Genomic DNA, 26,703 nt, shown 5'->3' with positions numbered 1-26,703 from the left:
GAGTACTAGGTCAGTTTATTTCGTTCTAACCTATTTATAAAAATGCTACTAAATAGAAGTTGTAAGTTGAGCTAGGTTTTATTTAGTTTTATTTTGTGCTTTGTTTTGCTTTTTTGCCATAATTTGGGGTTTATCTGACCCATTCCCGGAGCAGAAAAGGCATTATCACCTACTTTATGTGGTTGTAAAAATCAATAGATTAAATTTCACTTAATAAAGCATGAACATTTATGATGCAGGAGTTTCATCAGTTTTTTTTTTTTTTTTTTTAAGAGTTTTGTCTTAGAATTTCACTTTGAACCCAATGAATATTTCACAAATGAAGTATTGACAAAGACCTATAGGATGAGATCAGAACCAGATGATTCTGATCCCTTTTCTTTTGATGGACCAGAAATTATGGGTTGTACAGGGTGAGTTTAATTTTACTACTTTCACAGAATATTCTATGTCTTATTGTTTTACTTACGATTTGTGATATTTAGTGTTTCCTAGTGTGTATTTGATACATAGTTTAAACATTTCAGAAAAGTGTTTCTTAGACAAGCATACCTACTTTCCTAGAACTCCTTGGCTTATGGTATTGCAGACATCTCTGCAAAGGAGAACACTTAAATTTACTCTATTGTGAATTTGTGCTACTTGTCAATAATTTTGTTGAGAAAATGTGTTTAGAAATAAAATTTTCCTCTTTATGTATTGCTATTGAAAGCATTTGAGCCAATTTCCCCCCCTAAAATTGGTAATACAAATAATATTTGGGGTGCTTGGGTGGCTCATTCAGTGAAGCGTCTCTTGGTTTTGGCTCAGGTCATGATCGCAGGGCTGTGAGATTGAGCCCCCGTGTCCCAGCCCAGAGTCTGCTGGAGACTTTGTCCCCCTTTGGTCCTCCCCTTGTTCATGTGCAAGAGTGCTCTCGCTCTCTAAAAAAGAAAATCTCAAAAAAATATATAACATTCGATTGGATAAATCTTAGCTCTTCCAGCAATTAAGTGTAGTATGTTAATTGTGATAGATTCTTCCCTTTGTTTTGCAAGGTGCCAGATAGATTGGAAAAAAGGAAAGAATGTCACTTTGAAAACCATTAAGAAGAAGCAGAAACACAAGGGACGTGGGACAGTTCGTACTGTGACCAAAACAGTTTCCAATGACTCTTTCTTTAATTTTTTTGCCCCACCTGAAGGTAAATAGTGTCTTAGTTTGGGTATTGATGGTTGTTTTATTGTAAGCTTTTTAAAAATTCCTTACTCATTTGAATTCCTTTTCTCAATTTTGCAGTTCCTGAGAGTGGAGATTTGGTAAGTTAAATCGTTATTTATTTGTTGAATTGTTCACTGTGAAATTTAAAGAACTGTTTCTCAGATGTGGGGAGTTGGATAGTTGCTACTCACCTGAGGCTTGCAGTGCATGAAGAAGACCTGTATCCATCTGAAATTATTTCATTCAAAATGCACGGAGTGCTTTCACTGAGAAATGCTGAAAGGCTAAAGACTTTTCTTTTGAGGCTTGTGGGGGCTTCAGGTTCTTAAGATGATAGTTTTCTTATTGAAACTCGGATGTATTAAGTCATTTGGACTATTTACTCCTAACCACATTCTGGTTAGAATCCTTTCTGTATTTGTTACTCCAGTGGAAACACGCTTTCATATTGTGGCCATGAATTATGTGACCCCATAGCCAAGAGCTTACTTATTAGTGCCTGTGTTACAGCCTGGAATGAGGAATAACCTCAAAGAAGTCTGTGCAGGCAAGGGTGTAAGCTAGGTATGTGTTTTGAATTTGCTTTTCTGTTGGGCAGATTTAAAAAAAAAAATCTTTATTCATGAGAGAGACACAGAGAGAGGCAGAGACACAAGCAGAGGGAGAAGCAGGCTCCATGCAGGGAGCCCAATATGGGACTGGATCCCGGGTCTCCAGGATCACGCCTTGGGCCAAAGGCAGATGCTCAACTGCTAAGCCACCCTGGCGTCCCTCTGTTGGCCAGATTTTTGAACTTCTATTAACTCAGTCTAAGTTTTATACATATGGAATTAGAAAGTATGTTTATTTTGAAGTACTTTTGAATTAGAATAGTTTTGGCTAAGACTTAGACCAGATCTATAAAAGCCAGGTATTTCTGCCTATAAAAAGTGGCAAGCTTGGTTCAAAATGCCTTTTGTTAAAAAAAAAAAAAAAAAAAAAAAGCCTTTCGTGGGATTAAAAAGAATATAAAAGTGGCACGTGAATTTTAGGTAGAACTACTTAGCATTAAGATAGAGTTTCATGCTATTTTCATGTTAGTGAGTGGATTGGAGTTTGTGTTGAAGTGAATTTTTTTTTTTAATTCTACTGTCAAATATTGATGGTGACAAAAACGGTCTTGAGTTGTTACAGATAGAACACCTCCACTTGTGATGAGTTATCTTTCCTTCAAAGTCCACTGCCCCCTTTTGTGGTTTTTTTTTTTTTTTTTTTTTTGGCTGTTAAAGTGGATTGTGTTGATGATTCAAAATAGACATTGATGGAATGTTAATTCATTGTTTGGTATCATGGAACTTAAGTGGGATTATTTTAATTTTGAATAATGTCAGCACCATTTCTATGTTGTGCTTTGTCATTAAATAGAACTCCTTAAAACAGAAATTATTAAATATAATTCTCATTTGGCATTATACATGCAAACTGCTAATAGACTATCTTTAAGGAATTGTGAGGTGATCCTCTGTGTTCTTTGTGTGCTGTATACCTAATGTTATTTAAATCCTGAGATTCTTAATATTATTCAATTTGTGTTTTCAGTAATGAGTATTTATAAGGAAAATTAAAATCCCGTAACAAAGTTGCTTTTATATTTTAATTTTAAGTCAAAAACTAAGCAATAAATAAAGTTCTAATTTTTATTTTCCTAAATTTCTCTAAGTAATATACACTGACTTGCTAACTTTTTTAAAAACCTATGAACATAAACCATATATACATATATAGATGACTGTTTAATCACACACAGAAGATAATTTTAAAATGACAAAGTTAGAAGTGAAATTGAATGTTGCTTCATTAGGATTTAATCCTAAAATTCTTGCATGTGCCTAATTAAATAAGTTATTAAATATTGTGCTTTTTTTTTTTTTCCTTAAAAAACAAAACAGGATGATGATGCTGAAGCTATCCTTGCTGCAGACTTTGAAATTGGTCACTTTCTACGTGAGCGTATAATCCCAAGATCAGTGTTATACTTTACTGGAGAAGCTATTGAAGATGATGATGATGATGTGAGTGAATCTGAATCCTGCAGTGAAATCATTTGGTGAGGGTATGATGGTCACAATTGGTGAGCAGTTTAATGAGTAAATGTAAATTTTTAAGAAAACAGAATAATTCAAAGGCTAATTACAGATGTCCTGTAGGTAACTTTCCTGAATTGTTTTTAAATATTTCCTTAGAATATTTGGTAGCTTTTATTTTCCTGCTCTTTATGAAGACTGCTCTGAATTAGTGCAACTTTTGGTCAGTGTTGTAGATGTATTATGCTCTCGGTTTTGACCAGACAAACATACCTGAGATATTTTTTATTGCTTAATAGAACAATACTAGGAAGCATAGAATTTTTATCTGAAGGAATAATCAAGAATTAAGGTAAAATTAGGCAGTCCTCATATTTTGGTTATCTTTATTGCTAGATGTCATTCAAATAGGTTTCAGGTTCTTTTTGCGCTTGCTTATACTTCACATAAGTATAGGCAAGTAATGCTTATAGTAATAGTTGTCTGATCACACCCACAATTGTACTGTGTTCTTTAACTTTTTAAATTGTCAGATTTAGATATTGGCACTGAGTTGAGTGATTCCTGCAGCTATTTAATTTATAATTAATGGCCTTAGAGAAAGTATTTTGAATACTTTTAAATATTAGTGGATACAGTCATGGCTGTAACAAATGCTATTCTCAAATGTTTGTTAGCTTCATTCAAACCTCACCTTTTTTTCCCTTTTTAGTATGATGAAGAAGGTGAAGAAGCGGATGAGGTAATGTTTACCAAATGAGCAAATAATTCTCTGTTTAACACACTGAGAAGCAAATTGAGTGACTTATGTATTCCTTTGCTATAATCCTTATTCTGTGATACGGGATAAAATCCTTTTGGAAAAAAATATGGTTTTAGAATTCTACAGCCAAACAATGTATGTATGAGGTTTCAATAAATAAATTGCAAAACTCAGAACATTTTTTTTATTTCAAATAATTCTGTTCTGCTGCAGGGTTATCAGCTCTTTGAAGAAGTCAAAAGCTGCAGTAAACTTTTTCAACGTTGGCTGCAGTAAATCTTTTCAATAAAAGCTCTCTGGATGTCTCAAGTTGTGTTGGGAAATTTTTCATATTAGAAGCTTTCAAATTAAATTGCATTGTCACCAAACTGTAATCATGAAAATCTTTTGACCTATAGAGTAACTTGTATTAAAATTTCTCCGTACGTTATGAGCCATTTCTTCCTACTGTGTACCTACTTCATGGATGCATTTTGAACTTTAATATAGGAAGGGGAAGAAGAAGGAGATGAGGAAAATGATCCAGACTATGACTCAAAGGTGAGCAAAATTAGTGCTGCTTTTTATTCCAGGCAGGTTAAGTAAGAGTTGATGTTTCTTAATATAAGGTTTATTTATTTTTTTGTCCGTTAAAGTCTTTAATAAATCCTATTGCCTGGAGATAATATATATTCTGTTTTGATCCCCATTGGCATATCAGTAGTACATGAGATTTCAGTGCACATTTCCTAAGAAACTTTATTTTTGGTTCTGACTTTGTATTTTTCTTAGTCTCAGGCTAAATAAACCCTAAGATTTTAATGTACATTATCTTGGGCTCTTTTAAAAAATTTATTTTTATTTTTTTATTTATTTGAGAGAGTGCAAGCATACACAAGACGAAAGTTGGGGCAGAGAGAGGGGAAGAGAAGCATGCTCTCTGCTGAGCAGGGAGCCTGATGTGGGGCTTGATCCCACCCAGGACCCTGGGATTGTGACCTCAGCTGAAGGCTGAAATTAACTGACCCACCCAGGTGCCCCTATGCTTTTTAAAAAGTGTTTTTAAGAAGCATTTTATTTTCATTTTATTTTTTAAAGATTTAGTTATTTTAGAGAGAGTGAATGGAGGGGGAAGGGTGGAGAGAAAGGGGGTGAGAGAGAGAGAGAGAGAGCAAGAATCCTCAGCAGACTCCCTGCCCTAGTGCAGAGTTTGATGCAGGGATTCAGGGCTTGACCTCGGGCTTGATCCCAGGATCATGACCTGAGCCAATATTAAGAGTCAGCCGGTCTTTAACCGACTGTGTCACCCAGGAGCCCCTGGAAGCATTTTAAATTCTTGTTTATATTCTTTAGGTGGTTTTCCCTCCAAAGGATAGCTCTTTTTTTTTTTTTTTTAAGATTTTATTTATTTATTAGAGAGGCAGAGACACACAGGCAGAGGGAGAAGCAGGCTCCATCAGGGAACCTGATGTGGGACTTGATTCCGGGGCTCCAGGATCACGCCCTGGGCCAAAGGCAGGTGCTAAACTGCTGAGCCACCCGGGCTGCCCCCAAGGATAGCTTATAAACAAAGGTCAGTTTTTAAATAATCTGATTGCAGGAGTGCTTGGGAATAGAGAAGCAGTACTGCTTATTGGGAGTCTCCCAACCACTTTCTTTATCTTTGAGACTCTCAGTTGTTCTTGGGAGTTTGTTATATCAGAGTTGGTAAAGCCCTTTGTCTCCCCCCCAAAATACATAGTACATTATCAAGATTCATTTGAAACTTGGTTTCTGTTAAATGCATTTACTCATTTGCTAAGTACTGTAAAATATCCAGAAGATACTTTAGTGAGCAGGTAAGAGAAGGGGTAATTAAAAATCAAATTAAATAGTCTAAAAGGTATAAATTAGTATGTCTGAATAATCTAGAAAAAGGCAAAAATAATTGGTGATATGACTAACATAAATTGCTTGGTTAATTTTTAAGATTATGGTTCAGTGTGTTATTTTATGGAGTTCATTCCACAATGTAAAATTTGGGCTTTAGCATTTTTGTGATTTGCTAATATTTAAATAAATAGTTTGCCATCCTTGCTATACCATTTCCTTAATTTGGCAAAAATTTTGGTAGAACGAAGAGATCATATAATTACGATAATTACTGTTGAAAATTAAATGAAGCAGGTAGAAGAAGATAGATTGACTTGTTGTTTTCCTTTAACAGAAGGATCAAAACCCAGCAGAGTGCAAGCAGCAGTGAAGCAGGATGTATGTGGCCTTGAGGATAACCTGCACTGTAATAGCCTAAACACAACTATTATTTACTTACAGCCTTATGTTTTTGTATTTTCTTGGTAGACTCAGTAATTTTTTTTAAAGGAAAGGAACTGATAATTTTAGACCAATTTGTTCTACGTAGCATTTTCACTCTAGTTTATCTGGCAGTTCTATTGACCGCCCAAATTCTTCCACGCATGTTCGTTCATCACTACGTGGTTTGGTTCTTCGGGAGTAATTTGTATCCTGTAACAAAGAGTGTAGATTACAGCTGTGAAAGGGAACAGAACTATTAAAAGAAACTGTTTGCTAATTTTTTTTTCCTGAAGAACCAAAGTGTTTTTTTTAGCTGGTAGTTGAATTGGGTTTATGTTGGCTTGCACTAGCTGTGCCTTTCATGACTTTGTTATAGAAATGCAGTGACTTAGACTAAGACAATTCCTCATTTAAAAAACAAAACTTGTGGAGACAAATATATGGTTAAGAATTTCCAGTAAGACCACAACTGATAACTAGATTATTAATGGAATTTTGTATTTTAGGTGACATAGTTAGAAACCTAATAAGGAAATAATAGTAAAGAAACCTAACTCATAGTGTGGATATTACTATAGGGAGGTGAATAAAACCTATTTTCAGAAGTTAAGCCTCATTATTTTAACTGTACTTTTAAATTTAACTTCCATTAACTAAGCATCTTTTCTTTATGGTAGGGTCTACCTTCTGCTTCCCTGGAAAGGATGAATTTACATCATTTGACAAGCCTATTTCGAGTTTTTTGTTGTTACTGTTTGCTTGTTTTTGTTTTTGCAGCCTAAAATAAAAATGTCAAATATAATTTTAGTTCTCACAAGAGAATGTCTTAATTTTGTACTAATTCAGGTAGAAGCAGAGGCCTAGCTTGAATTAAGCATTGTACCCAGTTTACCCTATTATGGAAGAAAAGAGTGTCAGCTTTGGGAGAGGTACTACATCTGCTAATTAAGAAAGTATAAAAAAGACAAAATCTTAAATGATAAATGATGTACTGTTTTTTTAAAAGAAATATTAGAAGGGTTAAAATTTCATTTCTGTTGATTAGAACTAGAGAGAAGGCCCCAAAGCCTCTATGGTTAATTCAATTCTTAAACTGCTTTTAAAGGATGAGTATGTCATTTACCCATGCTTCTGTTTACTATGTATTAAAATGGGTAGTACTGTTTACCTAACTACCTCACAGATATGTTAAGGCATATTAAGTTAAATTTTATGAAATGTTTCTCGATCTCATTAAAAGCTCAAAAATTTGGACCTATTTGTACCACAAGTATGATATTCAGCATTTTATTCATACTAGGGTTTGATAATTCAACTGGAAAACAAAGGTTTAAGTACCTCTATTCTGGATCTGGTCAGGTAACACTCTTGCAGATCTTCGTGTGGCTCCTATCTCAATAGAAGCTGATAGATGAGCAATTCTTTGAAAAGGTCCAAGGATTGTTTTTAGGTATTTTAGTTATGACCATATTGTAGTAAAATACTACAGAGATCATGGGACTAAGTAGGAAGAAGACCATTTTTAGGGGGAAATGCCATTAAATTTGAGACTGTAGAGCCACATTTAAAATACCTCAGGCTAATTACTGTTAATTTTTGTGATAAGCTTATAAGCTTTGACAGTGAGGGAAGACTAAATGGATTAGATAATTAGAGGACAGCCTAGAGTTCCTGCTCTTAATAAACTTACATTGTTTTTAGAAGAGATAGAGTTTCCTTTTTGAAAACTTAGTATTAAGATCTTGGAATGTGAACACATCTTGTTATTTGTATAATATTATTCATTCCTCTTCTGAGATTTTAATTAACTACTGGAAATCCTTAACCAGTTGTGATAGTTTGTAGGAAAAAAATGCCATGAAAAACGTTATGTTTTTCCTCTTTATTTTCAAACTGTTTTTGGTTGCTCTGATTAGACCTTCTTTGCTGATTTTTGTTTTTGTACGCATAGCTCATTTGATCACAGCCTTTTCTGAACTGAAAAAATTTTAATCTCAAGATAGAATCCCATTTTTAATGAACTTAAGTAGCAGAACCCCTATTTTTTTTTTTCTCATTCCTTTAGGTACTAGCTATTGCCAAAGTGAAGGGGGCAGATACTATTTCATCTTGTTATATAAAGGGGATGTGGTTTGCAGAGGAATTGTTTTCTTAATAAATTTGGCATTGCAAGGATATTAGTGTTTATCTATGCCATCTCTCCAGTTCCAAAATGGTTCTATTCCATTCTAGAAATTGAAATATGTAATTTGAAATCCTTAATAAAATTTGCATTTAATTTTATAAAATGTACTGGTGATATTTTGGGTGGTTTTTTAAAAATATGAATATATTTGTATTTATATACTTTTTTTTTTTTTTTTTTTTGAAGAGCAGAGAGTAGAGATGTTTAGAAGTAGGCTATTCTGTGCTTAGGCGAGAATGGCTTGTGAATTTGTATAATTTTAAAAGCGACCTCCCAAGCCCTCAAAGTGGAGTTTGTTACTGGAAGACAAAGATTTTTACTCTGAGTTAACTTTAGACATTTTTGAGACACTTTGAATTTTGCCTTTACATTTCCAGTTTATAGTTTCCCCTGCTGAGGCACAGATTACCAAGAAGTTCTATTTTTTTCTTTCTAGAAATGGCAAAATCTCATAATCACCTATATAAGCAAATACTTTGAATTTTTTTTTTCTGTCATTTTATGGTCTTTCAGATATGGTAAGTAAACAACAGTTTTATAAATCACTTAGGTTTTTGATTTAACGCGGATGTCTGAAAGTTAAATTTATGTAATTTTTCAGAATTCTTTTATCGAGTTCACTGAAGCAGTATTAGTATTTCTGTGACATAAAAATACCTGAAGTGCGTGGACCTGGCTTACAGAGCAACACTTAAGAAAAATGGGATTCTACTTCTATTCAGTTTTTAGCTCATTTAATAAAAACAAACCTGGGAGACATTAGCTTTGATAGGAATATTTTCATTATTCTGTGAATAGGTTAATGATACTGATTGGTGTATATATACGTAGGCCCGTAAGATAACTGAATTACTGTTCATATGACTGCCGCTTGTAAGGCAGTACAAATTTTGGGGTTTATCTGAGTTGTAGGCCATTACCCTTACTAAAAGTAAACTTTAAATTACTGTTTGTGAAAACCTGATCGTACAATGCAGAAATATTAAACTAATATTCAGATATTCTTTGAATGCTTGGTTTCAGGACTTGGTTTAGAATTTGAGTCCATTTTTACAGTTTAGTCTTAGAAAAATTTTAGCCTTTATATTTTTTTGACTATTTGAGTCCAGCCAAATGTTATTTTAAATGTACAGAATAAATGGGTAGTTTAGGAGAAGTATATGTTCTTAATAGGAACCTTCGGAATGAGAAATCCTATGCTACTTTAGTGTTTTTTTTTGTTTGTTTGTTTTTTTAAATCTTCCTGCACTGTATATATTCTTGGTAATTGTGAACTGGATTTTGTTTTGAAAATATGTGTTCATAACTTAGGTAATTTGCTACTTAAAGCACTAAGTCTAATAGCTGAAAAGTAAATGTAAATGATAATGATGAGATTAACTTACAGATGTATAGTAGTGATTTTGTATACAGGTTTAAAAATCCAGATATCAGAATATAACTTGGATTAAAAAACCAAGGTCGTGGACTAATTAGGGATCACTTATGTGACTTCTGAGAAATGGAAATATCTTTGTTGGAGTGTGAAATTATTTTAAGGATGAGTGTTTATCCATGAGAAAATTTTAATTGATGTATTAATTATATTTTCAAAAAATACTATATACTTTGTATCTTGTGTTTCTTCCATTTAATATTCTGTACTTTTAGGTTTTTCCGTTAAAAAAATGAAGGTATTGAGTAATTATCTTACATGTAAAATAGGTGAGAAATGGAATATAACAATTTAGAAATAATAAATTGCCAGCAGGAAATAAGTCATTAATTCAGTTGCTTAATTTTCATATTGAGAAAACTAAGAAATTGAGAGTTTGTAGCTTTTGCAGATCTCTTACTTGTTCTGAGTTTTATTTTGAAAGGAGAAAATGTTGCTTAAGGTGAATGGAGTTTTTAGTTCCTTGTGTAGTTTAAACTTAAAAACTAAGAAAGAACTGGGGATGAGTGATCGAAAGTGCCAGAAATTGACAGATCTCATATCAAGAGTTAGTGATATTGATAGTCTTAATTTTGTTATTCATAATGAAGTTAGGTAATTGTGGCTCCGAAAAGTTTTTCATGGAGTGATAAAGTAGACTCAAAAACTTAGGTGACAGCTTTTTAGCTAGAATTTCAAAGAGGGGTAGGAATTTGTGTAGATCCAAAGATGGATCCTTTGAGTGGAGAGCAGTTCAAGTGAAGGTCTGGAGAAAACCCTGAAAATCCTGAGGTAGGACAATCTCGGACACAATCAAGGTGTTTATAAATGGATGGAGATACAAGCTTGGGGCCAAGCCATGGAAGACGTAGCCACAGAAGTTTTAAAGGGTTTAAAACACTAAAAACCATCTATTCAGAGTATTTCAAGTGAAGATGACCCTCCCATGAAGGCAGTTTTTAAACTAAGACATGATAGATACTATAACTCTGAAAATACAGTTGAAAGAATTCTTGTGTATTCTTACATCACAGTGTTGTGTTGGATTTTGCTAAGTATAGCTGTGTATTCTGAAGCATACATTTAGACACATTTTTTCTAAACTATTTGACAGTTGCAGGCATCATGTCCTTTTACCCTTTAAATGCTGTTTTTTCCTCATTATGAAGACATTCTTACAGGATCAGTACAAGCAGTGTTAGTTGTGCAATCAATTTGTGTGTACCAGTGAACATAGATTAAAAACTGAATTACACACTGAATGTCTCCAAGTTAATCCAACACAGTAGGACTTTTTCCCAGCCTTCCTCCAGTCATATTTGTTCATTAGGAATGAGAATGGACTCAGGAATGAGAATTGTGAATGAGGTTGCTCTATAGGAATTTAAAACCATGGATAAAAATGGAAAAGAAGTTGTATAGTCCCTAAACAAGTGATGAACTATCATTTTTTAAATGCATGTGGGAATAAAACCGTTAATGCATTTGGTGGTAGAATGGTTAAATACAGGTTCTGGGGTTCACCTGCCACTGTTCATTCAACCTCCTTGTTTGGTGTAGATTGTGGTGAGCACTACTGAGAACACATTAGTGCTTCTAGTGCTTACAACCTGATACATAAATAATGAGCATATAGTAAACTTCCTAAACAAAATCCAGAACTTGCGGTTGGAATCCTCTCTTAAATTGGTTTTTGCAGTGAATTTTAAAACTAGTTGGGCTTTTTTGTTGTTGTGTTTCTAAAGGTAAAATGTCTCTTGGCTAAAGGGTGTCCTATTTGGTGTACAAAAGAACAGAGACTAAGGCTGAGAATATAAACCATTTCCCCCATTTCAAAAAGTTTTGATGTAAAACTAAAATGGAAAAGAATGATTTATTCTCTAAAGTCAGCTAGTTCTTAAAAATCTCATTACCTGTTTTTTTCATACATTTTCTTATACTATGTTTTGGCCCTGACTCCTATCCAGGAATGATCTAGAGTAAAATTAAATGAAGTCTGATAGTCTTTAGACATGAATGCCCCAAACGCCCAAACTGTTGTTGTTCAGCCCATCTTCTCCATCCCTAATTTTTATTTAGAGCTCCGGACATTGTGACAGATAGATAACCAAGAGGCGGACGATGAGAGCGGGTGTCTGTTTTGGAATCAGATGTGATGTTATAGACTGGGATTAGGCTAGTTGATTTAAGTTGCAAAACCAGAAGCTGGATCTGGCCTTTTTGCTATTCAATTGGCTTGGTTGAGCGGGCCTGCAATCTTGAGAACAACCTGAGTATCAACAACCCAGCCTGTCTAACCTGCATTTGTGCTATTTCAGTTCTGCGTGGCTGCCTTTTCTTTCACCTTCTTCCTGCCACTGGTCTTTTGTGCATGTCTCACTTAACACAGATCCTCTTTTTCATTGATTCATTTATTTATTTTAAAGATTTTGTTTATTCATGAGAGAGAGAGGGGCAGAGACACAGGCAGAGGGAGAAGCAGGCTCCATGCAAGGAGCCCGACATGGGACTCTAACCCCGGACTCTAGGATCAGGCCCTGGGCTTAAGGCGGCACTAAACAGCTGAGCCACCCAGCTGCCCGGTTTCATTGATCTAATACCTACTCTGGTCCTTCAGTTCTGAACTGGTTCTGCCAGTTTAAGAAGTAGCTCGGGATGCATGCTCACTGTCGGATTTCCTAACTTGTAATACTGGGCCTGGAAGATAGAGGTGGAAAGCAAATTTTTGTACGTGTAGATCAATTAGGACTTACTTGGCCTGTACCGGGTCATTCTCCTGAGGTCATGTGGCAAGATAAAATGATGGATTCTCAGTAGTTCAGTCTCCTGAGCCCACCAAGATGCTCTAAAAGTCCTTTGTCGTCAAATTCCTACATACTGCTTGGCTTCTATTGAGGAAATCGTAAACCAAAACTCGATTGTGCGTACTCTGTAAAACCCAGTGGTTCTGTGAAATCCTGGAAAGTATCCATAGTCGCAGTTACTTAGTACTGAATAACAAAACCATTCTCAGAACATGGACAAGATTTATTTTGTTGACTTGGTTATAGTTCATTTCTGTTGTAATGAGCCGCACGAGGGGCAGCCTTTGAAGGGCGGGGACTGGAATCATGCACAGGAGGTGGTTGATGTTGGATGAGACCTCGCCTGGGATGTAGCCAGATGCTTACCTAGATACGGGCCTTAGAGTAGAGGAGCCGGGTTCCAAGCCTTAGGCAAAAGTTGCATCCTTTTTATCACCTAACCTGGGAAGTCCTCACTTCTAAATTATTTTGGTTATAGTCACAAACCTACCCAGGTTTACTTCTGGAAGGGGACTGTGTCTTCCTGGAGGAATGATAAGATTTTGGATGAGGAACTGAATTCTTAAAATGGCCACAATTCTTTTACTTTTATGAAAACCGTTGGCTGCAACAGTTTTTTTTTTTTACAACAGTTTTTCAAGATGAACAGAACCTACAAAGTTTAAATTATACGTTGTATGCCTGTTAATGGAGAATGAGTGTTTTTACTTTATCGTATTAGAATCTTTATCGTTTGACTATTGTGGACGATTGAGATTCTTAAATGTACACATAATTAGGTCATTCATAATCATAAACATGTCGATTGATTAGCAAAGAAATCTTAAATGTTAAGTATAAGGTGACCATCAAGTATAGATTTATTTATTTTTATTTTTTTAAAGAGTTTATTTATTCATAATAGGCAGAGACCCAGGCAGAGGGAGACACAGGTTCCACGCAGGGAGCCCAACGTGGGACTCGATCCTGGGACTCCAGGATCGTGTCCTGGGCCAAAGGCAGGCGTTAAACTGCTGAACCACCCAGGGATCCCCTAGATTTATTTTTAAAGGTGAGGTATAATATATTGTAAGGAGTTCAGAGGAAAACACTGCTGTATTGCGTCAGCATTCTAGATCCTAATCATTTTTGAAAGATCCAGATATGTACCCATTTAAGATAATAGAGCTAATCTTTATTTAATCTTTATACTTGAGGATGGTAATTATTCCCTCTTTGTATGTAAAGGTAGAATTTTAAGAACTTTAACAGGTGCTCACCATTGGTCTCTTGTTGGAGCCAGTAGGCCGTTCACATGTTTGGCCTCTGTCTGTGTTCCTACCCACCCTGAGAAGTCTTCACGGGCTGCCTTGCAGCTAATTCTGTGCGCACTAGTGGTTAAGTAGGCACTTTGATTAAGCTGGCGATTTCAGAATATCAAATATATTAGAGTACATAGAGTTAATCTGGATTAATTCTAAACAGCCTTCGGATATGCTGCCCCTTGTGGTTTTCATACATGTTGGCTGAACAACGAACCAAATGCAACGTGGGTTACAAGGGGTTTTCTTCTAAATGTAAGTAAACGTAGGCTCTGGGGCTGGTTTGGGAGCTTCATAGTTCTCGAAGAGGCTTCTGCTGTCCTTGGCATACAGCTTCTATCCTCACCCCACTCCCTTGCTTAATTGGTGGGAATGGCTGCTGTGCTCTTACCCATCTCGGCCAGCTTTGAGGCAGCAGTGGGACTGGACTGAAGGAGGCAAAAGACTGTCCGCATCGAGTCCTCTTCAAAGAAGAGCCTGTGATTCCTGGTTACGGCACCAGAGGGAGACCTGGACATCTAGAGCTGAAGGAGCTGGAGGGGGAGGAAGGTTAAGATGACCACACGCTGGTCCCATGCATTGTAGACCTTCAGGTTTAGAAAAAGGTGGTTTGACCAAGGGTGTCCTGGAACATAGAAAGCAGCAACTGTATCTCAGAAATAGGGCAGGCCCCAGTAAGGTTCGGGAATGCAGCCCAAAGGAGGCGTTTTGGCCAGAGCCCTGTCCTTCATCGGAGGCGTTTCGCGTCACTGTGCTTGCTGCTGTCCTTGGAAACGGGTACTCCGGTCAGGCCGAGACTGGCTGAGGTGACCGTGTAAACGGGGTCTCCCGGGGGACGACCATCGCCGAACGTCTGGGTCTGACCTGTGAAGGGACGGTCCTGGTTACTCCGCGGATTTACTTAAACCCGGTAGTTGCAGCTGAGGAGCTGAAGGGGAGTTTTGTTCCGTTACCGTGAGACTCGTGTTCCTGGGGGGTCGCTGGCAGGTCGGAGCTTGCCGTGAAGAGGCTTCCTGGATTCGGTCTTTGCTAAAAGTATCTGCGCCTTTTTGGGGCAGGGCTGCCACACAGCTCTTTGTGCTCCCTTCACTCTTCTCTGGCGCCCGTCACCCCGTGCGTGCTGTTCTCTGCCGCCGCGTCTGCCCTCCCGTCCGCCCTCCCGTCCGCCCTCCCGTCCTTGGCCCGCAGCCTGCACGCCTCTTCCGAAGCAACCGCGCCGGTCACCGCGCGCAAGCAGGGTTGTCATCCCATCTGTTTTCCTTCATCCCTGGATTTTGGGGAAGCATTTTCGACACAGCTTCTGCTTTCCTCTGAAGCCTAACAAAAAGCCTTTCAATAATGATCGGATTAAAGCGTCTATGTCTTAGACTGTGTGCTGTGTTGTACTAGAAGACTGCGAAAGAGGGAGTCCTTGGAATCCAGTCCCGTGAGTGGAGAGACTTGCCAGGTGGCTAGCAGACGTTTGAGTTGTAAACAACAGGAGCATTTACCTGGTTTGAGTGGAAGTGGACTTAGGAAAGGATGCTAGGGCTCATGGGCTCGTAGTGAAGGCAGAGGTTTGGATGCTGTTCAGCCAGGGCAATGCTCCAATTCAAAACCGTCCACCAGTGTTGTCACAGTCCCTGGACTACCTGACGCTTCTCTACTGACACTGCCAATTGTATCAATACTTTGTGGGGCTGTTTAAAACACCCAAGCAAGATTCTCATACCCTCCTAACCTTCCTTCATTGGGCTGCCTTACTCGGCTCAAATCGATCTCCTCGATTCTGAATTGATGACAAAAAGAAGAGAGCTGGATCCCAGCTCCGTTTCATCCACTCACTTTCATTTGTCATTTCAAAGCTAATATTACCTTAATGCATTAACAGGCTCCTGAACTCTGTTAACTTGTTGGACATCTTCAAAAAAGTGTCTTCAGCCTGCCTTCTCTATTTTGAATAACACAATTTCAGCCAGAATTAACATTTAGGCTCCTTTAAGTGCTGTCTGCCAGCACCATCCTCAAGCTTTAGCATGATCCACTATGTGGCTAGGTACAATGATAAAAACACTAAGATGTTAACTACTGATCAGATGAGAAGTAGTGGGATATGGTTAGGGAGGGGAGTCCACTCCGCCAAAAGAAATCTAAGCTGTGAGGTGTGAATTGGCTTTTGGAAAACAAAACTTTTGATAACAGTTGGAAAAGATTGGTGAAGAAAGGTACACAGATAAGTGACTGAAACTAATATAAGGTTCAGTGGAAGGTAAGTTGTAAAGGAAGGGGATCCCTGGGTGGCTCAGCGGTTTGGTGCCTGCCTTCACCCCAGGGCATGATCCTGGAGTCCCGGGATCAAGTCCTGAGTCGGACTCCCGGCATGGAGCCTGCTTCAACCTCCTCCTGTGTCTCTGCCTTTCTCTCTCTCTCTCGCTCATAAATAAATAAATCTTTTTAAAAAAATTGTAAAGGCAAGTAGGACTTCTGAGGAGTTCTAACGTTCCTATACAATGAAAGGTAACTAAGTTTTATATCCTCCTAAGAAGAGAACTGGCAGCAATGTAACGTATGGAATGGTGGAGATTCAGGTGGTTAGCCTGTTACAAGACGAAATGAGAGAGAAACCTGAATTAGGCTATTGGCAGAAAGGGCAGCGATAGCTGCTTGGCAACGGCTGAACCACAAAGGGATTGTAATAGTTTTTAAAGCTGTGAATAGAGAGCAACAAACAGCCTCTGCTATTCTGACTTGTTCTGCGCTGTGTTCTACACATTGGACACTAGGAGGCATCACTTCATCAACTAGTGAGGTGAGAAAGGCGGGTAGGTAAGTGGAGGAACCTAAGAAGTGTGGATAGATCTGTACCTGAGAGTTAATATTTAACCTTTTCAACTAGGCATTTTGGAGATTAGTCTTCAAAAGGTTTTTCTGCCGAACAGTATTTTATTTTTTTATTTTTTTTTTTTTTTAATTTTTATTTATTTATGATAGTCACACAGAGAGAGCAAGAGAGGCAGAGACATAGGCAGAGGGAGAAGCAGGCTCCATACACCGGGAGCCTGACGTGGGATTCGATCCCGGGTCTCCAGGATCGCGCCCTGGGCCAAAGGCAGGCGCTAAACCGCTGCGCCACCCAGGGATCCCCGAACAGTATTTTAAAATGAATGGCTAAAATGCCTAAATTGCAGGCTGAATGTGGACCTTTATGTGCTGCTCAGACTAAACCATTTTCATAGGTCACTGGGATTTTAGCTATTTTTTGAAAAATAATTGAACCTTGCTGAGAGGTTCAGTCTTTAATAATCATTGCTCTGAGAGTCTACTGTGTATTGCAAATTAGGAAGCTGATAGTTTTTTGTCATGTAATCAAGTCGTAAATGAAAGTAAACAGTTATTAATTAATAATTACCAAGTTCTATTAAATGTCTTTGGTATTGATTAGAGGACTTTTTAAACCAGTATTTGGCTATTTGCCAGGTAGGAGAAACTGCTGTCAACGCTGTTCAACTATTGTTTCTCCATCCTTTTGTTTACTCTTAACTAGAAACCAATAGGATGATAGTTTGTAGAAATACCTCTCATAATATTAGATTGCATGTTGCTCGGAAAAGTTTGTAGGACTTATTTTAGATAGCATCTATATAGGATATAGCATTTGAGATCTAGAGAAAAGCCTAGCATATGTAGTATTTATTCCTTTTAAAAGATTATACCAAATGCATATTGGTATGGCAAGTTTGGAGAGTTTTTTCATGGTCTCTTACAGCTTGAAAGTTTTTGAAAGGATACATTATGAAAAATGCGTCAGCCTTTGAAGACATGGATTTTCTTTTCATGGCTGATAGGCTTTTGATTTAGTTTAAATTTCTACATATATTGAGCTCCTACTGTGTGCCAAGAATTACACAGGGTGGTTGGGACCTATCAAAACAATGGTTCTTGCCTTTTTGAGGAGGAACTGAACCTACAGGCACAATAAACTATTCAGTAGATGCTAGGAGATAATACATACTATGGGGAAAATTAAGGGGAATGGGGTGGTTGCAGTTTTAGTGATTAGGATAGGCCTTATTGAGATGACATTCAAGCAGACTTGGAGAATGTGGGATGACCCTGATAGAACACATAGTTGGGAGGCTTCTGCTGGAATTTCCTGACTCAATTTGTGGGTTGGGTATCAAGAGAAAATACGTAAAGGATATACTACAGGGCAGGTATGCTTCTAAATATTTGCAGTCCTGGGGCAAGAATGCAGCGGAGACACAAATGGTTAAATATTTAAAAGCTCTGTAAAAATGAAAGTATGTTCAGCGTGCCTATCTTGACAAAGATCTTTGTAAGCGCCTGACCAGATTTATCTTAAAGTCTAGTGCAAGGATGTTTCTTGAGAGGGAGAGCTGATCCTCAGCCCTTCTCTCCTTATTCCCGTCTGAATGATATGGCTCATTTATATGGGTGTCCCAGCCTGCATGCTCAAAATCTGCCCACCCCCCTCCTACAGTAGTGCACACACCGATGGAATGCGTTCCTTGGCAATAGTGGGGGCCATCTAGGCAGGGTATTTGGAATCCTGAGTACCTAGAGTTGGTCTAGAATGAGTATGAACTCCAGATAGGCAAGTCATTTCAACTCCTCTAAAGCTCAGGGCTCTGGATAGGGCCTCTTAACTTGTTTTAAGGGCAATACTGGAACAAGCTTTTTGGCCTGAGCAATTGTACAGGTGGGATTGGCCATCAACTGTGAGAAAGGAGCTGCAGGTAGAGCAGTTCAGGGTGGGGAGGGAGATAGGTTTGGGAGCACATAATACTTGAATTCTTTATTATCCAAGTGGTACTGTAGAGAAGAATAAAAAGATTTTTCATAATTACTGGCCTGAAACAAAACAAGGCTGCTAAAGTTTAAAAACAAAACCCCAAGACGTTAAAAAAAAAAACAAAAAACCATGGTTTTAACTGCAGATCTTTATTGAACCAGTTTCATGCAGGAATTTAAGAAATCACATATAAACCTATGTTGGACTCCTTCCTATCCAGAGCAATATTTTTCAAATTAATAGCAGAAGCTGTAAGAATCCTATAATTCCACAGCCTAAAATCCCCTTAGATTCTTCCCTCTAGTAAAGCACTCCGTGAATACAAGAATGAGGGGGAAGAGGAACCTATAGAGGATAGCGAGACTGATCCAGGAGGTAGAAGGAAAATTGGGAGCTATGTCCTTGAGGCCAAGAGAACTCTCCAAGAGGGGCAGATAATCCACACTCAGAGGCTGCTCATGGACCACATGATGTGGACAGCTGGAATACACGGTTGGAATCCGCCTTTTCAGATTGGTTTCCCAAAGCAGTGATTTCATTAGTTTGCTTTAGAAACTCTAATAACTTGTCACATTTTGTAGGGTTTCATATCTACGGCCAAAGTTGTGGTATGTCGGGGAACACTTATTCCCTATACATTTTTGTGAGTGTCTTAATTTATTGTCTTTAAAAAAAACCCATGGCTATTTTTTATGAATTGGTTGTGACTGTTGAAAATAGAGCCAGGTTGTCACTGAGAGATTTCCTACACTCCTGAGATTTCCAATAATCCATGCACTCTGCAGGCTGGAAATTGAGTGGCAAAGCAGGATAAAACACGTGCTTTTGAAAAATCCTGCTGCTTTCCAGGGGTTTCAAAGTAATTGAGGATGCATGTGCTGCATCCTGCCTGCAGGTTAGAGAACATATTTTCTCTTAAGGAAATGGCTTGCACTTAAGATTTAACATTTCGTTTTTTCACCCAGATTTGTATCCCTTTTCCGCATGAAATGCCTTTCTCAACTACACCTGCCCTCCGAGACCGAGTCGCACGCCCCCCTCTCCAGGTGAGCTGACGACTGGCTTCCTGTTAAAGCGAAGAGCAGCCGGTCCTGGTAGAGATCCTCGGGGATGCCCACGCGTCCCAGGAAGGCAGGGGGGAGCCGAGGTGGCGGAGGTGCAGGCTGGTCACTGGTGCGCGGAACTGCGCGTCCTTTAAAGCTTGGTCTTGGTAGAAATCTTTGTAGGACCTCAGTGATTGCCTCTCCCCCTGCAAGACGGTCAGGCGGGGCAACCGGGGGCTCAGAGGGCCTGCCGAGTGCAAGTCCGCGGGGCTCAGGGCTCGCTGCACCTGCCCCGTTTGCGGGGCCTTGTTCCCCCTGTTAAGAGTCAGCCCCCCCCCCCCCCCCCCGTTGTAAGTTCTGGGTTTTCAGTTACCTCGGAGTAAGGGCGGAATCTTCAGCGGGACGCGGAGGATGGGGGGTCTCGTTCCCCGAGCTCCTCCTCGATTCTTTGCTTGTTCGGCCTCGGGAGCCAGCGGGTGGGGCGGAGGCCTTCGTCCCCTCGGCCAGGTGGGCCAGGTGGGCCAGGTGGGCCAGGTGGGCTGCGCTGCCGTGATGGGCACCCTCCCCCCCCCCGGAGGTCTCATCATTCGCCAGGGCAGAGACGCAAAATGCAGGAGCAGGAGAGGCTCGGGGCGAGCACAGCGTCCCCGGCTCCCCCAGGTGGCCTGAGGTCACGGGGCGTCCCGAGGCCCGAGGGAGGCGGCCCGCCCAGGGGAGGCTGGTAGTGCCCGGGCCGGGCGCTGCTCCCCGGGAGCCTGCGGGAGCCCGCGGATGCCCGGGGCCGGGGCCGGGCGGGACGGCAGGACGGCCTCGGCGCCCCCCGGGCGGGGCACTCGTCGCCTTGCAGCTGGGCGGAGGCGAGGAGTTCCTGGGACTGGGGTCCGGGCAGCCGGCGCCGGGCGGGGAGCGCGGGGTGAGGGGGGCGGGGCGGGGCCGCGGAGGGGGCAGGGCTCCCGGCTTAGGCGGTGCGGGGGCGGGGCCAAGGGGGGCCGGGGTCGGCCTCGGGTCCCCGCTAATGAGAAGCGCGGGGCGGGGCTCCCGGCTTAGGCGGTGCGGGGGCGGGGCCAAGGGGCGGGGCCGGGGTCGGCCTCGGGTCCCCGCTAATGAGAAGCGCGGGGCGGGGCTTCCGGCTAATGAGGGGGCGGGGCCTCGGGGGCGGGCTCGGCGGGGGCCGGCTAATGAGGGGGCGGGGCCTCGGGGGCGGGGCCGGAAGCGGCCTCGACGGGGCCCGGCTAATGAGGGGGCGGGGCCCGGCTAACGAGGGGGCGGTCTGGGCGGGGCCGGGGGCGGGCCCGGCGGGGCCCCGGCTAATGAGGCGCGCGGCGGCGGCGGCGGAGCGCGTCTCGGAGCTGGGCTTTCCCCCGCGCGGCTGGCGCCGGGAGCCGCCTTTTCCGCTGGGTGTCACTCGGGGGTGGGGGTCTGGTTCATTGAAAAGCGCCGCGAGGGGGGCCCGGCCAGTGCCCTTCGGTGAGCGCTCGCGGGCGGACGGCGGAGGCTCGCGGCGGCGGGACCTTGCGCCCCAGGACGCGGCTGCCCCTGCGCGCGGAGCCCGGGCCGCTGCGCCCGCTGCTCCCTCTGCGCCCGCTGCGCCCGCTGCGCCCGCTGCGCCTGCTGCGCCTCGGCCTCCTGTGCGCGCTCCGGCCGGGCGGCCGCGGGAGCCGCGGGAGCCGCTGGGGCGAGGACGGCGCGCGGCTGCTGCTGCTGCCCCCGGCCCGGGCGGCGGGGAGCGGAGAGGCCGAGCCGGGCGGCGGCCCCGCCTATGCCGGGAGGATGCTGGAGAGCAGCGGCTGCAAGGCGCTGAAGGAGGGGGTGCTGGAGAAGCGCAGCGACGGCCTGCTGCAGCTCTGGAAGAAAAAGTGCTGCATCCTCACCGAGGAGGGGCTGCTGCTGATCCCGCCCAAGCAGCTGCAGCAGCCGCCGCCGCCGCCCCCAGCAGCCGGGGCCCGGCCCGGCCGAGCCGTCCCAGCCGGGAGCGCCCGCCGCCGCCAGCCTCGAGCCGCCGGGCAAGCTCAAGGAGCTGCACTTCTCCAACATGAAGACCGTGGACTGCGTGGAGCGCAAGGGCAAGTACATGTACTTCACCGTGGTGATGGCCGAGGGCAAGGAGATCGACTTTCGGTGCCCGCAGGACCAGGGCTGGAACGCCGAGATCACGCTGCAGATGGTGCAGTACAAGAACCGCCAGGCCATCCTGGCCGTCAAGTCCACGCGGCAGAAGCAGCAGCACCTGGTGCAGCAGCAGCCGCCGCCCCCGCAGCCCCCACAGCCCCCGCAGCCCCCGCAGCCCCCGCAGGCGCAACCCAAGCCGCCGCAGCCGCAGCAGCTGCACCCGCACCCGCACCCGCACCCGCTCCCGCTCCCGCACCCGCACCCACTCGCGCACCCGCACCCGCAGCCGCACGGCCACCGGCTGCTCCGCAGCACCTCCAACTCCGCCTGAAGGGGCCACCCAGGTAAGGGCCTCGGCGGGGGCAGGTGCGCGGGCCCGGGGGGCGGAGGGAGGCCGCTGACCCCCCTGACCCCGCTGACCCCGCGGCGGCGCCCACGCGCGGGGGCGGCGGGGCGGGCGCCACCTGCTGCGGCCGGGGCTGGAGCCCGGACTCCCGCCGCTCGCTTCTTCCCAGGTGCGAGGACCACACGTGGGACGAGCACCTTTGCACCGTCACTTGCACCTGAGAATCGTCTCCCCGCCCCGCGCGCCCCGGGAGCTCGCCCCGGGAGCTGGACGCCTCCCTGTCTCCTCCTCGCCCCCCGCGCCCCCCATCGCAGCGCAGGACACCTGCCGCCCCGAGGGCTCGCTATTTATGGACCTTTGCGAGGATCTTCCAGTACGGTGGACCTTCTAGGAGCAACGATGTACTGTAATTTTTATTTTAATGTATTTTGATTTATGATTATTTATTAGTTCTTTTTTTTTAAATGCTTGTTTTAAGACATTTCTGAATGTAGGCCATTTTCCAGGAAAAAAAAAAAAAAAAAAGAAAAGAAAGAAACTCTATTTTCAAGAACTTATTCCCTAGTAAACTCTAATCTTGGAAAAGAAGAAAAGAAAAAAAAAAGTAGAAGGGCGGTGGAGGGGAAAACGTTAAACATTCATTATTCCTAGGGCATTTCCAGAAGGTCTGACACTTTCGTTGTTTTGCCAGGTGGTTGAAATTAAACTCTGTGATATTACTTCACTTTTACTTTGAGATTTTTTTTTTTTTCTTAGACATACATTTTCTTTCGAGTAGAAGTTTTCAAAAGCTCAGTGTTCGGAATCGTATAACTATGAAAATCTAATTCCTTTTCTAAAAGGAGATTTGTAGTAGTGATATCTAATTCCAAATATTTAACACATAACCCAACTGATGGCAGGATGAGCGTATCCTGAATAAATGGTAGGGCTGATGTAATGGAGGAAAAGCTTTGCTTATGTCATCTGTTTGAAGGGGCTAATGAGACTTCTGTGATTTCTGAGTATGAGTGCATTAGGCGTTTCATTTCATCATTTCAAAAAAAAAAAAAAACAGCGGGGCGGGGGTGGAGGTGGGGGGAAGAGAACTGTTCAACTTGTTGGAGAGAACATTTGTGCTCTTACCCACCCTAGAGATTACCCTTCTCTGAGAGCTTTGCACACTCTACTTGAACACCTTTTCTGACCCTTTTACTGTATTCTAGAAATGTACTCTAGAATCTCATAATCTAAAATAGATATTTTAAATATTTCGAAGGACTAGGAGTCTTAGCTTTTTTGTATTCATACCGAAAATACTGCTGAGCAGAGAAACCAACTCTTCTGCTTCTTACTGCTCTGTGAGACATGAGGGTCGTATATCATGTAGCCAGGTTAGCTAAACTCAGACATTGAAAAAGGAAGGACTGGATAAAGCCTGGATTTTCAGTAAGAAAACAACCCAGTCTTGTTTTAGCAGCCACTTGTTCAGGAGTCTGAGGGGTGGGGTGGAGCAGCGGGGGAGGATGTGCTTTTAAAGGTGGAACAAACCCTCTTCTGTATCAAATCAAAAGGATGGTCCAAATCCACAAGGGCAGATGCTGCTTAGGCTTAAAAAAGAACCCTAGTTGATACCAAATCCTCCTGGGGCTGAAAATCACTTCCTATCTGCATGCCTTTATTGATGGTCTCTGTTTTCCATTATCTTTTTCACAAAGTCTTGATCAGTATTTTTCCAGCATCCAAATACTGAATGGTCAGTATTACTAGGCCATTGCTAAGTTGCAGAGTCGAGAAAGGAAAAGAGAAGGCCGTGCTAGAGACCTCTTTATTCTCCTTCCACCTAGAAAGGAGTTGAGATCAAATTCCTTTCTAGTACAATATTTAAATGATGAATTTTGGGGTCACAACTCTAATCTGAAAAGTTGTGGGTTGGGGGGGGGAGTTCAAACTCAGGCAAATAGCAAGTACACCTTAAGGGACTCCCACTTCCAGTGGCTAAGTCACAGTTCTGGAAATAGGCTGCAAAGGTCAGAAACGTAAATAGATACACACAGACGCACACACACACGTGCATATACGTGTAGGTATGTGTGTGGGTATGACGGGCAGTTCTGACAACAGATCTGAAGAGTTCTTAACTGTGCTTCGGCTTCTCTCGAACCACGGTTGTGCTTTTTAGATAATGCCTCGTTGTATGGTCTTAATATACGCAGGCCCTATAGCCCCCGATTCAACCGTAGTTTTTGTCTCTCAAGTTTTTGTGCTATAAAAAAAAGAAGTCCAATCCATACCAAATATTTTTAAGATTAACATTGTTGGGGGCCCTTCAAAGGCCTTTGTATGTTGTCCACTTATGCACAGGCGAGGTAGCGTGTGGGAGACAATAGGGAGACAATAGGCCCAGGCTTTCTTCGGGGCTGGAATTTTCTCCTGCCCCCTCTCCCCTCAGAGGCTGGCTGTTAAGGGGCCTCCAGATTCCTGGGGCCTTCGTCCGCCCCTCCGCGGCCCTGTCCCTGGTCTGCTGGGACAGTCCCCCCACGCTGGCCCTCCCGGCAGCCCTCTCGCCTCAACCCTTCTCAGCATTTACCTGTGAGACCTCAGAAATGAGAAAGGAGGGGGACAGGATGTCTTGTTGTTTGACACTTTGAGCCCAGGGTGGCTGGATCATTTTTTCAGAACAGCACAAGCAGCACACAGGACACAGAGGCAAGCCACTCCCTGTGTCAGCGGCCAGTGTACCATATTCTGTAAGAAAACGATACAAACCACCCGAGGTCATTGTGTTTTTAAAGATTTTATTTATGTATTCATGAGAGAGAGAGAGAGAGAGAGAGGCAGAGACCCAGGCAGAGGGGGAAGCAGGCTCCCCGCAGGGAGCCCACGTGGGCCTCGATCCCAGGACCCGGGTCACGGCCTGGGCCCAAGCAGGTGCAGCACGCCTTGGCCCCTCGCCTCAGGCCTGACCGTGGCCAGCTTGTGGCCAGTGCGAGTCCAGCACATTGCCTGTTTTCCGTCCCCGGGGCAAGTGACTTGGTTTGCCTTTGGCTCCAGGGCCGAGGACAGGGCCTGAGACTGAGTGCAGCCCGAGCCTCGAAGGTGAAAACCGGCCTGGGGCCCTGGGGGCCCTCGGGCTCCTCTTTCGAACCTGCCGAGCTCGCTGCTGGGGCTTTGCCAGGAAGCCACCCCGAGCAGCAGCGTAAAATGTGGGAATCCCAGGGCTCACGTCCAGTGCATCCGCGACTCTCCCAAGAGACACGCACACATACCTAAAGCACCCTAAGCTGGACTACCCATGGAGTTCTGTTGAATGGGTTTTAAAGATCGGTTTTGTAGACTTGACACAATTCGAAGGGCAACTTTTTGATCTGCAGTGTTGAACGGATCTAGGGCTACACTAGGTTGGATGACAAGGCGGCCTGTGACTTTGTCGGCAGGACATCTGCCAAGTGGAGGAAGGACTCCACCGGGGTTTTCCTGGCAGGGCCCCTGTGGTACAGTGAAGGCGGCAGAAGGACCCTGGAAGCATCTGCATAAAAGCATAAAAGCTGGTGAGACCTACTGCCACCTGCTCTGAAGTGACCTGTCCGGGATCAGTTAGGCCCGGTGGTGGTGGTGGGGGCGGTGGGTTCAATAATACGTGGTCCTTCTAGATCACTGTATTTATTTTGTGAGGAAGGATAAAACTACCGTCCGTTACATTCCACCATCCGTCTTCCGCTTAAGGTTTTAGAATTTGCAAGTATCGGCTTCTGAAAACCAAGCATCACCAGGTACCACATGCTTTAGAAAGTGCATCACATTTGTGAACTTAATAGTGTGGTCGCAATTTGTATAAATATGCCTCTAATGACTTTTGGGAGATGTGATATATTTTTCATATTTAAATGCATTCCACTTCAAATAAAGTATCTATTGTGATGACCAACCTGTGCCCCGTTCGGAGGCCTTGTTAACGCGGCACGTACACTATGCGTTCCGGGGGGAGAAAGGTTCTAAAGGGCTTGGCTGTTCTAAAGGCCATGGACATCCTGGGAAGAAAAGAGCCATTTTAGAGGTGGGGAATTATTTTTTTAAGACTTATTTATTTATTTATTCTGGGAGGGTATGGGGGGTGTGGTGGGTGGAGAGGGAGAGAAAACATCTCAAGCAAATGGCGAGCTGAGCGTGGAACCCCACGACGGGCTTCGATCTCAGGATCATGACCTCAGGTCAGGATCATGACCTGAGCTGAAATCAAGACTCTTGGACGCTTAACCGACTAAGCCACCCAGGTGCCCCTACCTGGGAATTTTTAATAAAATAGAGAAATTCCCTAAGGTCTTTTGGTGAAATAATTAGCTTTCAGAATGCTAATGAATCTGAGTTGAATTTTCCATAGCACCCCAGAGGATGAGAAATGGTCTCCAGTGATTACTTTGAAGGTAATT

The 26,703-nt window shown here is 42.9% G+C and overlaps 2 protein-coding genes across 11 annotated transcripts in view; both read left to right on the top strand.

Moving 5' to 3' along the window:
* Positions 1–10,084, top strand: part of NAP1L1 (nucleosome assembly protein 1 like 1) — a 35,851-nt gene extending 25,767 nt beyond the window's left edge. For 7 of the 10 annotated variants that reach the window (XM_038558490.1, XM_038558494.1, XM_038558491.1 and 4 more), the window contains 7 exons: positions 274–413; positions 1,038–1,183; positions 1,279–1,298; positions 3,129–3,251; positions 3,976–4,005; positions 4,516–4,566; positions 6,212–10,084. In XM_038558490.1, coding sequence (XP_038414418.1) covers positions 274–413; positions 1,038–1,183; positions 1,279–1,298; positions 3,129–3,251; positions 3,976–4,005; positions 4,516–4,566; positions 6,212–6,247 — 546 coding nt within the window. In that variant the 3' untranslated portion in view covers positions 6,248–10,084. Of the gene's footprint in view, positions 1–273; positions 414–1,037; positions 1,184–1,278; positions 1,299–3,128; positions 3,252–3,975; positions 4,006–4,239; positions 4,336–4,515; positions 4,567–6,211 lie in introns of those variants that run through there. The other 3 variants (XM_038558488.1, XM_038558487.1, XM_038558489.1) reach the window with 3 other exon arrangements.
* Positions 10,085–21,149: 11,065 nt separating this feature from the next.
* PHLDA1 (pleckstrin homology like domain family A member 1) lies at positions 21,150–26,201 on the top strand. The gene is given in 4 exon segments (XM_038558486.1): positions 21,150–21,334; positions 21,336–21,749; positions 21,751–22,292; positions 22,464–26,201. Coding segments are annotated over 3 exon segments (1,128 nt in total). The 3' UTR covers positions 22,280–22,292; positions 22,464–26,201.
* The last annotated feature ends 502 nt before the right edge of the window (positions 26,202–26,703 follow it).

This window comes from Canis lupus, chromosome 15 (genome assembly GCF_011100685.1).
Source record: "Canis lupus familiaris isolate Mischka breed German Shepherd chromosome 15, alternate assembly UU_Cfam_GSD_1.0, whole genome shotgun sequence".
NCBI lineage: Eukaryota > Metazoa > Chordata > Mammalia > Carnivora > Canidae > Canis > Canis lupus.
Note: the sequence above shows the minus strand (reverse complement) of the source record. Positions and strands in the feature narration are given on the sequence as shown.